The sequence below is a fragment of the Ranitomeya variabilis genome, chromosome 4 (assembly GCF_051348905.1).
Source record: "Ranitomeya variabilis isolate aRanVar5 chromosome 4, aRanVar5.hap1, whole genome shotgun sequence".
Lineage (NCBI taxonomy): Eukaryota > Metazoa > Chordata > Amphibia > Anura > Dendrobatidae > Ranitomeya > Ranitomeya variabilis.
This window is the reverse complement of record NC_135235.1, coordinates 731,415,042-731,429,097: the sequence shown is the minus strand read 5'-3', so window position 1 is coordinate 731,429,097 and position 14,056 is coordinate 731,415,042. Positions and strand designations below refer to the sequence as shown.

At 44.4% G+C, this 14,056-nt stretch overlaps 1 protein-coding gene across 3 annotated transcripts in view; it reads right to left on the bottom strand.

Moving 5' to 3' along the window:
• LOC143767944 (uncharacterized) overlaps positions 1-14,056 on the bottom strand; it is a 50,220-nt gene that overhangs the window by 7,255 nt on the left and 28,909 nt on the right. For 2 of the 3 annotated variants that reach the window (XM_077256488.1, XM_077256490.1), the window contains exons 2-6: positions 2,106-2,255; positions 1,800-1,976; positions 1,593-1,716; positions 1,412-1,509; positions 503-593 (exon numbers count right to left, since the gene is read on the bottom strand). In XM_077256488.1, coding sequence (XP_077112603.1) covers positions 503-593; positions 1,412-1,509; positions 1,593-1,716; positions 1,800-1,976; positions 2,106-2,255 — 640 coding nt within the window. Of the gene's footprint in view, positions 1-502; positions 594-1,396; positions 1,510-1,592; positions 1,717-1,799; positions 1,977-2,105; positions 2,256-14,056 lie in introns of all 3 variants that reach the window. The other variant, XM_077256489.1, reaches the window with a different exon arrangement.

The following is a 14,056-nucleotide window of genomic DNA, read 5'->3' as shown; positions in this document are numbered from 1 at the left end:
TTTCCTCATAGTTTGTAAGCTTGCGAGCAGGGCCCTCATTCCTCCTGGTATCTGTTTTGAACTGTGATTTCTGTTATGCTGTAATGTCTATTGTCTGTACAAGTCCCCTCTATAATTTGTAAAGCGCTGCGGAATATGTTGGCGCTATATAATTAAAAATTATTATTATTATTTATCAGTAATAAATGAGTAACTAGTGGAGAAACATCTCTGGGGTAATTAGAGTATGGGGCTCAGTGGCTCTTTCAAGGGAAACTATTATAAGGGCCAATGGTAGATGTCAGATCAGTTTCAAGAAGAAATATTAGACATTCAAATACATTATTTTATAACAGTTTAGAGCTGATGTGTCAAAGTTTGGATGGAGGAGAATGTTGAGGTCTAGAGGTAAAATGGTGAACAGACGATTGTCATACGACTGGGCTACATAACCAATAAAGCAGCCACAGCCGGTGACTGAGAAGAATCTGTGACTTCTCTACATTTAGTGGTTACTACTCACCTGGGTAGTCATATGTTGGAATCTCCTCTTTACACCGCTCATCACCCCTCACATATGTCTCTGTAGTATTAATATGGGTCAGATCTTCACTCTGAAAAACATCGTAATAGTCACAGACAGATGAAGAGAAAAGATAGTCACATCTATGATCAGCTCTAATCCTGCCATCAGTTCCGCCATCAGAGCATTACAGCCCTTACTGGCGAATAGGGCCTGGAGAGCAGAGAGGGCCCGCAGCAGGCCGCCTCTCCTCTACGGGCCCCAGCGGCTCAACTGATCATGCATCGTCAGACGCACGGCAAGTTAAAATCTGTTGCCTTGCGGGAGATCACAAGCGGGCAGCTGATGTCAGAGGGCACATTGTCGGCGTATATTGATACTCTCATATGATGGTACACGCCTGTATCAGGTGGATTACACCCCTGGACCTCAGCCAGGTAAGGATAAACCTTTTTTGTAAATCTGCAGAATGACGCTGAATTATACTACTATGGGGGTGCATTATACCACTATGGGGGTGCATTATACTACTACGGAGGTGCATTATACTCCTAAGGGGATGCATTATACTGCTATGGGACTGTATTATTCAACTATATATGACTATGGCTTGCATTATACAGATACAGATGTGGAGTTTTTCTATGAGTGGGCAGTGGGACTGTGGAAGGTTCGAGAGTTGGAGGCGGAGCTGGGGGGGGTAGCCTGGGCGGAGTCCCAATGGGCCCGAAAGTTTTGCCAGTATAGGACACCGAAATTCCTAGTGGCAGCCCTGCCTGCCATCTACAATGTTCTCATTACACAAGTATAAAACATATAATACTGGTGAATAAAACAAGACTGAGCACAAGACCTTCATAGCCGTCTACTCATCATAGGGGGATCTCATGACACCTTCTCTCCATCTACCTGATGATCCTGAGGAACATTGGGATCTTCTTGCTTATAGTCCTGTGGAAGAAGAGGATTGGGACACCTCTCTGGTGTTGTCCTCCTACTGGATAGAACTGGAGGAAACACATACAGGGACTGAATTCATTCTTTACATACAGATAATTATAGGCCAAGTGTATTTAGTCCTGTCTATTACCTGGTGATGTGAGGGGCTGGGGAACCTCCATCATGATGTCCTTGTACACATCTTTGTGTCCTGCTAAATACTCCCACTCCGCCATGGAGAAATAGACGGCGACATCCTGACACCTTATAGGAACCTGACACATACAATGATACCGTCATCCCCCCGATCCCTTCATAGCATTACTGTATAATGTCCCAGCATTCCCAGCAGAGTCACCTGTCCAGTCAGCAGCTCAATCATCTTGTAGGTGAGTTCTAGGATCTTCTGGTCATTGATGTCCTCATGTATCAGGTGAGGTGGAGGCCCCGTGACTGGGCTCAGGGGTCTTCCCAATCCCTTAGACACAGGGTCCTGACAGCGCTCACTAGAGGTCTTCTTCACTACTGTGTAATCCTGGTTATGGAGAGACATATTAATAAATCTCACTACAGACATTTCCAGAGTCCTCACCTCTCCAGTTCTGTCCATCTGTTATTCCAATAGATAAGAATGATGTAATGTGACGTCATCAGAATCTCTCACCTCCCCAGTAAGCCGGAAGAGGATCTCTAGGGTGAGGTGTAATATTCTCTCCGCCATCTTTTCTCTGTCCATATCCATCTTTGATGGGTAATTCAAGAAAATTCTCTTATATAGAAGATCTTCACTGAGAGGATCTGATATTGTAGAGACCTGAATGAGAAGATAAGCCAATGTAACATCATAAAAATCCTGTGTAATAATACAATTACTGGAGATAAGGGAAACATATGAGATTATTTTACAGTATTTAGTTTTCTTCTTTACATCTACTAAAAAAACCTACCATATTTTTCGGACTATAGGACGCACCGGACTATAAGGCGCACCCAGGTTTTAGAGGTGGAAAGTAGGGAAAAAAATATTTGAAGCAAAAAAATGTGGTAAAATCTTTAATAACATAAATAACATACTATTATATGTGGTGTTATTATATATAATAGTATGTTATTATGTTGGAAGCTGCGGGACCAGTGTGGTGTCTGTGAAGTACGATATGAAGACGCTGGAGGGTGAGTATAAGGGCTCATTTCCACATGCGAGGCACACGTCCGTATCTCGCATGTGGAAACCAAGCTCTGGAGCTTTGGAGCGGAGCTGTGCAGCTCCATGTGTTCCTATGCGGCCGCACGCTCCGCTCTGGAGTGCTGGCTCCACAGCTTGGTTTCCACATGCGAGATACAGACGTGTGCCTCGCATGTGGAAATGAGCGCTAAGAATGGGTGCACAGGGCTTATAGTGAAAGCACCACTCCAGCACTGCAAAATAACACTGGAGTGCTGCTTTAAAATCCCATGGGAGAACTATAACTCCCAGCATGTCCTGCAGATCCTATGACATGCTGGGAGTTATAGTTTACCAAAGGAGTGGCAGAGTGCTTTATAGTGTTTTGTAAAGACTGACCTCTTAATTGTGGCAGCCAGCCACACTGTGGTGAGGTAAAAGCTGGAGCCTCCCATGGCTGCACACACAGAGCCCTCCCTGTTGTTGCCTTTCCACAGCGCAGGACATAAGAGGAAGCTGCAGATTCTAGGTGGGAGTCTAAAGGACCTGTGATGTCAGAAGAGGGAGGGCTCTGAGCTGCCATGTGATGCTCCAGCCCGCCCACTTCTGATATCACACAGGTCCTCCCTGTGCACCACAGAAGTCAGCGTCCAGCACAGGCAGGTAGGCAGCGATCTCCTGGCCCCTGCTGCTGCCTCCTCCCCCGGACACACAGATTCTCCCCGGAATCAGTGCTGGGGAAACTGTGTGTCGCTGCTTAAGTGCAGCATTCATTTGCTGCTCCCGGCTCACCGCTCAGCTGATCGGTGGTCGGGGAGCAGCTAATAAATATTCACTGCACTTTATCAGCGGGGCCATGTGGTTTCCCCAGCAGCTGATTCCGGGCAGCGGGGACATCCTGAAGTGGGATAACAGTGCGATCCCACTCACTGCTGCCCCCCTCCCCACATGCTATATCCGTACCATAAGACACACCCACACTTTCCTCCCAAATTTGGAGGAAGAAAAGTGCGTCTTATAGTCCGAAAAATACGGTATATACACTGCTCAAGAAAAATAAAGGGAACACTAAAATACCATATCCTAGATATCACTGAATGAAATATTCCAGTAGTAAAGCTTTATTTATTACATAGTGAAATGTGTTGAAAACAATAAAACATAACAATGATCAATGTAAATCAAAATAAATATCCCATGGAGGTCTGGATTTGGAATGATACTCAAAATCAAAGTGGAAAATCAAATGACAGGCTGATCCAACTTCAGTGGAAATGCCTCAAGACAAGGAAATGATGTTCAGTTGTGTGTGTGTTGCCTCCATGTGCCAGTATGACCTCCCTACAAGCCTGGGCATACTCCTGATGAGGCGGCGGATGGTCTCCTGAGGGATCTCCCAGACCTGGACTAAAGCATCCGCCAACTTCAGGACAGTCTGTGGTGCAACGTGACGTTGGTGGATCGTGCGAGACATGATGTCCCAGATGTGTTCAATCGGATTCATGTCTGGGGAACGAACGGGCCAGTCCATAACTTCAATGCCTTCATCTTGCAGGAACTGCTGACACACTCCAGCCACATTAGGTCTGGCATTGTCCTGCATTTTGAGGAACCCAGGGCCAACCGCACCATCATATGGTCTCACAAGGGGTCTGAGGATCTCATCTTGGTACCTAATGGCAGTCAGGCTAACTCTGGCGAGCACATGGAGGGCTATGTGGCCCTCCAAAGAAATGCCACCCCACACCATTACTGATCCCGTCAAACCGGTCATGCTGAAGGATGTTACAGGCAGCAGATCGCTCTCCATGGCATCTCCAGACTCCGTCACGTCTGTCACATGTGCTCAGTGTGAACCTGCTTTCATCTGTGAAGAGCACAGGGCGCCAGTGGCAAATTTGCCAATCCCGGTGTTCTGTGGCAAATGCCAATCGTCCTGCACGGTGTTGGGCTGTGAGCACAACCCATGAGGAAATCACAGCTAGAATAAGATTGTTCCTGTACAGAAAAATTGAACAAAGAAATTCACCGTGTAAAAACTGTACTAAAACAATTACGTTTAATTACGTCTTAACGCAGTAAGGTGATAACAAGGACCACTACCCCCATTTAAAAGATACCAGGAGGTGCCTGTACCTATCACTAAACTGAACTGTTCCTACCTACCAGCAGAGGTTGGCACCCTACACCTGCACAATGGTGCTCCCGATCACTGTCGACTGTCCCTCCTACCCCTATCCAGCCCTGTGGGATGGGGAAAGGAATAGGAGAGATATTGAAATGAGAGTTTGTTTGGACAGTATACCACAATTATAGTGACTGAAGAAATTGCTAAGACCGGCACAATAGCAACATGGATCAACATGCACCGTATCATGCAGCACACTATGAAGGGGTATCGTTTCCTTATGTGCTTGAACTCTAAACCCTGCTATTGTTTCGGTCACAGCAAGTTCTTCAGCAGCTAAGTAGTCTCTTTATACTATGTATACTTTATTCACTCCTGATGAACCTTGAAAGGGGAAAGGCGTTGAGTGTGTTTCAGAGCTCTTAGGTTTGTTTGTTTTCTTTTTATAAGTTCTTGATTTGATGACATGTACCTGTTCTTTAACACGCAGCTGAGCCTTGTCTGGTTTTGAATATTTTTGGGCTTATTGCTTAACCCCTTTCTGCCATCGGACGTACTGTCCCGTCCATGTGACCTGGGACTTAATTCCCATGGACGGGATAGTAGGTCATACCCGATCAGCCGCGCTCACGGGAGGAGCGCGGCCGATCGCAACCGAGTGTCAGCCGATTATCACAGCTGACATCCGGCACTGTGACCGCTCCTGACACTTTAACCCCCGAAAAACTGCGATCAAACATGATCGCAGCATTCCGGTGGCATAGGGAATTATCACGCAGGGAGGGGGCTTCCCTGCGTGCTTCCCTCAGAACAACGCTTGGAATCGTGATCGCGTTGTTCCAAGGGTTTCCTTCGTTCTCCTCCCTGCAGACCCTGGATCCAAGATGGCCAAGGGGGTCCTTCCGGGTCCTGCAGGGAGGTTGGCTTGCGATCAAAGTGTCAGATCAGCGATCTGATAATATATAGTGATGTCCACCCCTGGGGCAAAGTAAAAATAAGTTTAAAAAAAAATAAAAAAAATTACACTGTAAAAATATAAAAAAAAAAAAACAAAAAAAAAAAACTAAATAAAGAAAAATATATTGTTCCAATAAATACATTTCTTTATGTAAATAAAAAAAATAAAAGTGCACATATCTAGCATCTCCGCTTCTGTAACACCCAACCTATAAAACGGTCCCACTAGTTAACCCCTTCAGTGAACACCGTTTAAAAAAACAACAAAAGAAATAAATAAACACGAGGCAAAACAACGCTTTATCATCATACCGTCGAACAAAATGTGGAATAACACGAGATCAAAACGACAGATATAAATTAACATGGTAACGCTGAAAACGTCATCTTGTCTCGGAAAAAACGAGCCGCCATACAGAGTCATTAGCAAAAAAAATAAAAAAAGTTATAGCCCTCAGAATAAAGCGATGCAAAAATTATTTTTTATATAAAATAGTTTTTATTGTATAAAAGTGCCAAAACATAAAAAAAAAGCCTGATTACTCACTGGTAATGCTCTTTTAGTGAGTCCACGACAGCACCCTACTGGAGAGAAGGATCCGCCTCACAGGAACCCTACAGAAAGATAAAAGGGGGTGGTCCGCCTTTCCTCCTCAGCTTTGATTTCAGAGTACTCGGAGGACCGCCAGGTTAGGCAAAATATCATTATTTAAATTTTAACCTTATTTGCTCTATGTTTGGTAAGAGGAATTTTACTCATTAGTATATAAGATATTAACCTAGGGAGGGATGTGAGAGGGTGCTGTCGTGGACTCACTAAAAGAGCATTACCGGTGAGTAATCCGGCTTTTTACCCTTCGCCACGACAGCACCCTACTGGAGATTTTCCGGAGACCATCACCTAGGGAGGACCACCGTGCTGAGGACAGTCCTGCCAAAGTCTAGGTCAGAAGTTGACGATAGGTCAAGCCTATAGTGGTTATAGAAGGTAGAAGAATCTGACCAAGTTGCCGCCTTACATATAGTTTCAATTGGGACGTCTCCTCTTTCAGCCCAGGAGGATGCCATAGCTCTAGTAGAGTGCGCTGTTATGCCTTCCGGAGGGTTTTCTTTCCTTGCGGAATAAGCTAGTCTGATAGACTCCCTGATCCACCGGGATAAGGTGCTTTTTGTGATTCCATGACCTTTCTTGTGACCCTGGAAGGATATGAACAAAGCCCTACACTGTCGCCAGCTGCTGGTCCTTTCATTGTATTTTAAAACTACTCTCCTAACATCTAGAGTGTGATACTTCTGTTCTTCAGGAGTGGAGGGATTACTGAAGAAGATGGGCAGGAGTATTTCTTGTGATCTGTGAAATTTTTTTGCTACCTTGGGAAAGTAGGAGAGGTCTGGTTTAAGAATCAACTTATCCTGAAAGGTCAGTAGGAAAGGTGGATCTATAGAAAGAGCTTGGATGTCACTGATTCTCCTAGCCGAAGTCAGTGCTACAAAGAGGGTCGTTTTGAGCGATAGGTATTTAAAGGGTATTGAGTCTATTGGTTCAAACGGGGAGTCTGTTAGGGCTTGTAAAACTAAATTTTGATCCCATGGTGGAATTCTAGGTATGTTAATGGGATTTTTCCGTTTGCAAGCTGTGATAAATCGGGACACCCATCTATTTCCCGCAATGTTATAGCCATAGAGGGCCCCTAGTGCTGATACGTGAACTTTTAGTGTATTTACAGATAAACCTAGTTCCCTCCCTTTTTGAAGGAATTCCAAGATAGATTGTATTGGAATTTCTGATGTGTTAGGAGATGTATGGAATTGTAAGAATTTCTTCCATATTTTTGTATATATTTTTGTGGTAGAATAATTTCTACTTTGGAGGAGTGTATCAATCAATCCCTCCGAGAACCCCCTTAATTTTAGCATTTGCCTTTCAAATTCCAGGCCGTCAGATGGAGATTGTCCACCTGAGGGTGGAAAAATGGTCCCTGGAAGAGAAGATTGGGTATCGAGGGGAGGACCCAAGAGTCTGAGACCGACATGGTTTGTAGCCACGAGAACCATGGCCTCTTGGGCCAAAATGGAGCTATCAGTATAATTCTCACTCCATCTTCTCTGATTTTCCGTATGATCTGTGGTAATAATATAATCGGAGGGAAGGCGTATGCTAGAGTGAATTGCCAAGGGGCTTGGAGAGCGTCTAGAATGTCCGGATGATCTGCTAAAGATAGGGAGGCAAATTTCCAGACTTGCCTGTTTCTTCTTGTGGCGAAGAGATCTATTTGAGGACGACCCCATAGGGATACCATCTCTTGGAAGATATGATGGTTTAGGCACCATTCCCCCTGCCTCAAGGTAAGTTGACTTAAGAAGTCTGCCTGCTGGTTGTTTTCCCCCTTATGTGAAGCGCAGTAAGGGATGGATGTTTTTCTGCTAGAGCCAAGATTTTCCCAGCTGAAGACATCAGAGTCTCTGATCAAGTACCTCCTTGTCTGTTTAGATATGCCACTGTGGTGGTGTTGTCGGAAAGGATTCTGACGTCTTTTCCCCGCAGCTGTGGGAGAAAATGATATAAGGCGTATTTTACCGCATTTAATTCTTTAAGGTTAGAGGAGTTGTGGCATTCTTCCGTGTCCCATAACCCTTGGCAAAATTTACTTCCCATATGGGCGCCCTATCCGTGAGGACTAGCATAAGTGGTTATAGTGTGAGATGGTGTTATTACCCATGGAACACCATTCATCAAATGGTTAGAATCTAGCCACCAAGGTAAGGAAGTTAAAACTTCCTGGGACAAAGTTATTTTTGCATTCAGGTGACCAAGTAGTCGTCTTTCGTCTTGGAGGATTTGGTGTTGCAGTGTCCGGGTATGGTATTGTGCCCATTGGACTGCGGGGGTACAAGAAATAAGAGATCCCAGTAACGACATAGCTCTCCTCAGGGACATGTGTGGGTTATTCATCGCAGCTGTGACTATGTCTGATGAGTGATATTTTTACATGACGGAGAAGACATTTTTGGGTTATAATAGAGTCTAGATGGAAGCCCAGAAATGCTTGGAGTGACAGTGGAGTAAGTCTGGATTTGTTGATATTGATGATCCAACCTAGATCCTGAAGAGATGAAATTGCATGAGCTAAGCGGTCAGCACATTGAGAAACTGAATTTCCGATGACCAAAAAGTCATCTAAGTAGGGCACAAAATAATGTCTCTTTTTGGCAAAGATAGGCCATCACCTCTAGAATTACTTTGGTGAAGATCCTTGGCGCTGTAGAGAGGCCAAATGGCATAGCTGCATACTGGAAATGACGGATCTTGCCTTTGATTGTCACCGCTACCCTGGTAATAAGCATCTTTTAGATCAATGCCCCCATCATACAGTTTGGAAAAAGTAGCTTTATGGTGGATCTAAGACTCCATTTTAAACGTATTATTTTTAATAAATGAATTAAGCTTTTTAAGGTTTATAATTGTTCTGAATGTACCATCGGGTTTGGAAATCAAGAATAGGGGAGAATAAAATCCCCTACTTTCCTGTTCTTCAGGAACTTGGACTAAAACCAGTTTTGATAATAGGGTTTGAATTTCAACCTCAAGGGCCTCTTGTTGTATAGGCGAGCTGAGGGATGTTATAATATATGATTCATGGGGAAAGTGAGAGAATTGTAATTTTATTCCATCTCTGATTGTATTTAAAATCCACAAACTGGTTATTATTTTTCCCACTGAGTGGCGAAAAATTTTAGTCTGCCCCCTACTGGAATGGTTATATCATCAGTACTTGTTTTCTTTTGGGGGGTTGGGTCTTCTGAACATGGTACCTCTCTGATTGTCTTCTTTAGTGGCCCATGTTGTCGACCTGTCCGTTTGCCTTATCTTGCCGAACGACCTTCTCTTAAAGGCTCTCCTATAAAAGGGAATAGAGGAGTCAGGAAAAGCTTTTTTCCTGTCTTTTGCCTTTTTGAATATTTCATCTAAGGTTTTACCGAAGAGGAACTCACCCTCACATGGGATTGTGCATATTTTAGATTTAGACTGCACGTCCCCTTTCCATCCATAACGCCCGTCTTACGTTGTTTACAAGACCTGCAGATCTTGCTGCCAGGCGGAGAGAATCTGCGGATGCGTCCACGCCTCATATTAAGGGGATAGCAGCCCGTAATTTTTCCCTTGAGATTTTATTTTCAATTTGCTGGTCTAACTGGTCAATCTTGATGAGCATTGACCTGGCGGTGCAAGTGCTAGCTACTGCCGGCTTGAATATGCCTGTAGTTGCCTCCCAGGATCTTTTAAGGGACGACTCAGCTTTGTGATCCAGAGGGTCAGAGAGCAATCCCGCATCTTCAACAGGTAATGTGGACTGCTTAGAAGTAGAGGCAACGGCTGCGTCAACCTTAGGGATTTTGGTCCATGTAAGTAGCTCATCTAAACGGGTATTTCCGTTTTGACGCAGAGGGTAGAAAGCTTCTCTGATCCTGCTTCTCCCACTCTCTTTTTATTAATGCTTTCACTGCCGGGAGAAACATCTCCTTTTTCTCTCTGCTAAACCCGCAAACATTATGTCTTGCCTGGTTTGTGCGCCCTGGTTTGTCTCCTCACACCCCATAGTGTCTCTTGATTTTACTAGAATGTCCACACTATCTTAGGGAAAACATGAACGTCCCTCGATTTATGATGATGATGATAGGGAGGCTCCTGAGAGTACTGCTTGGTCACTATTGGAATCTGACGAAGATGTTGGTATTTTAGATTTATTTTTGTGTGGCTTATCCTGGGACATAGCTTTTAACTCCTCTCTAATAATGGCACGTAAGTCCGTAATGGACACTGCCGCTCCCTGTGTTTCCGTTATACAGTCCTTGCAAAGCATTTTAGGCTATGAGTCTGGCAGGGACTGGTTACGTAGGGCGCATTCCTTAGGTTTAGTCTTTTGTCATTTTTTAATCTGACCAGAATGAGACATAGCGAGAGAAGGAGAAAGAGAGAAAGAAGGGAGATGGCGTCAGCTTAATAGGCAGAGTTAAAAACTCACCCGGTGAAGCTATTAGTACCGGATCAGAAGGCCGAGGTCCTGTCCTGGATCTGTCCACCACGTCGCTTTTACGACCGGTATCTGAGGATCCCCTGCTGGAGCGATCCTTGGCGGGGGTACTGGGTCTCCCTTCTGTAGGGTCCATGGCACCTGGGGATAACATCTTGCATCGCCGAATTACAGTGGCTTACTGATTTAAATAGTGCGCTTTTTTGCTGCCATTTTTTTCTGTGCGGAACTGCGCATGCGTGAACCCGCGCTTCCCCCCGCCGCCGAGCTCTGCCTGGATGCCCCGGAAGTTCACTGTCTACTTCCGGGGCAAATTGACTTATGGGGGTCGGTGCATGCGCGGTCCGGGATTTTAGCACCGGACTGCAAATTGGAACGCTGCCCTCAGTCACCCGACTCCTGTCGGCCAGGGCTTCTCCAGCGCCGCTGCCGCCACGTAATGCAGATGATGCCAGGCGGCCTTCCCCGGCCATCTGCATGCTTCCCCAGACGAGGAGGGAGCCGTCTAACGGAACTCCCCCAACGCTGCTTCCAGGCTGCAGCCCCTGCCGTTCCGAGGACACTGCACAGCCGGCTTGCCTAGCCCAGGTATCTTTCCATAGTTGTAAAGTCCTGTCGTTCCTGCAGGAACAGGAAACCTAACCTGAGGAAGAAAGGCGGACCACCCCCTTTTATCTTTCTGAAAGTTTCCTGTTCCTGTGGGGCGGATCCCTCTCTCCAGTAGGGTGCTATCGTGGGGAAGGGTAAAAATATAAATGGGGCATCACTGTAATCGTACTGACCCAAAGAATAAAACAGCTTTATCAATTTTACCAAACGCGGAACGGTATAAACACCCCTCAAAAAAGAAATTAATGAATTGCTGGTTTTTGTTCGTGCTGCCTCACAAAAATCGAAATAAAAAGCGATCAAAAAATGTCACGTGCCCGAAAATGGTACCAATAAAAACATCAACTCGTCCATCAAAAAAACAAGACCTCACCTGACTGTGGACCAAAATTTGGAAAAATTATAGCTTCCAAAATGTGGTGATGCAAAAACTATTTTTTGCAATGAAAAGCGTCTTTTAGTGTGTGACAGCTGCCAAATATAAAATCCCGCTATAAATAGTAAGTCAAACCCCCCTTTAGTTAGGGAAAAATAATATAATAAAAAAAAAAAAAGTATTTATTTTCCCATTAGGGTTGGGGCTAAAGTTAGGGCTGGGATTAGGGTTAGGGGTGTGTCAGGGTTAGGTGTGTCCTTAGGGTTATGGTTGGGATTAGGGGGTGTGTTGGAGTTAGGGGTGTGGTTAGAGTTGGAATTAGGGTTAAGGGTGTGTTGGGGTTAGGGTAGGGATTAGGGTGTGGTTATGTGTTCGGGTTAGGGTTGGAGTTAGAATTGGGAGGTTTCCTCTGTTTAGACACATCAGGGGCTCTCCAAACGCAACATGGCATCCAATCTCAATTACAGCCAATTCTGCATTGAAAAAATAAAACAATGCTCCTTCCCTTCCGAGCTCTCTTGTACGCCCAAACAGGGGTTTATCTTAACATGTGGGTAGCAGCATACTCAGGACAAATTGGACAACAACTATTGGGGTCCAATTTCTCTTGTTACCCTTAGGAAAATAAAAATTTGGGGGCTAAAAATCATTTTTGTGGGAATAAAGATTTTTTATTTTCACGGCTCTGCATTATAAACTGTAGTGAAAAACTTGGGGGTTCAAAGTTCTCACAACACATCTAGATAAGTTCCTTGGGGGGTCTAGTTTCCAATATGGGGTCACTTGTGGGGGGTTTCTACTGTTTAGGTACATCAGGGGCTCGGCAAATGCAACGTGATGCCCGCAGACCATGCCATCAAAGTCTGCATTCCAAACGGCGCTCCTTCCCTTCCGAGCTCTGCCATGCGCCCAAACAGTAGTTTACCTCCACACTTGGGGTATCAGCGTACTCAGGACAAATTGTACAACAACTTTTGCAATCCAATTTCCGCTGTTACCCTTGGTAAAATAAAACAAATTGGATCTGAAGTAAATTTTTTGTGAGAAAAAGTGAAATATTCATTTTACTTTTTTAAACATTCAAAAATTCCTGTGAAACACTTGAAGGGTTAATAAACTTCTTGAATGTGTTTTTGAGCATCTTGAGGGCTGCAGGTTTTTAGAATGGTGTCACTTGGGTATTTTCTATCATATAGACCCCTCAAAGTGACTTCAAATGTAATGTGGTTCCTAAAAATTCCAAAATTGTGCTGATGTAAAGTAGACATGTGGGAAATGTTACTGATGGGGAAATCATGGACCACCTTGATATATTCTTAATAATTCACATATATACGTTTTAGTCTAGCAGGATATGTCCAGACATGTTCAGCTTTTGCTAAGTCATTCTGACTCTTAATTAGAATTGCTGACAAGGGAGAGGCTAATCAGATTTACCTTGGAACCCTACATATCTGTCGACAGTGCACTTCTTATGTAAAAATCCCCTGATGAATCAAGAATGATCTCATATGTAATAAACAGCTGATTCGCGCACAACATAATGTATATGCCTACTCAGAAGAGTATATAACTGACTGCAACCATTAAACTTTATGGCGTCATTGCTCGAGCATCCTCATATCTACCATCCATCCAATATCCCTGAGGGTCTGACTTGCAGACCACCCCACGGCCGGACTGGGACAAAAATTCAGCCCTGGCATTTGAAGGTACACAGGCCCACTTGGTGTATGGTGGTTACACACTAAGGCTAAGTGCACACGTTCAGGATTTTCCACGTTTTTTTTCATGTTTTTTCGCTATAAAAATGCGAAAGAAACGCTTACATTAAGCATCCTATTAATTAGAACACATTCCGCAATTTTTGTGCACATGCTGCCTTTTTTTCCTGGAGCGGAAAAACATTCCAGAAAAAAAACACAGCATGTTCATTATTTTGCGGAATCGCAGGGATTACACACATAGGAATGCATTGATCCGCTTACTTCCCGCATGTGGCTATGTCCACCATGCGGGAAGTAAGCGGATCATGTGCGGTTGGCACCCAGGGTGGAGAATAGGAGACTCTCCTCCACGGACTGGGCACCATATCCCTGTAATAAAATTAAAAAAAAAGAATTAAAAAAATATTGATATACCGTATATACTAGAGTATAAGCCGACCCGAGTATAAGCCGACCCCCCTAATTTTGCCACAAAAAACTGGGAAAACTTATTGACTCGAGTATAAGCCTAGGGTGGAAAACGCAGCAGCTACCGGTGAATTTCAAAATTAAAAATAGATGCTCCATACCCTTCATTATGGCCCCATAGATGCTCCACATAAAGCTGTGCCATATATAAT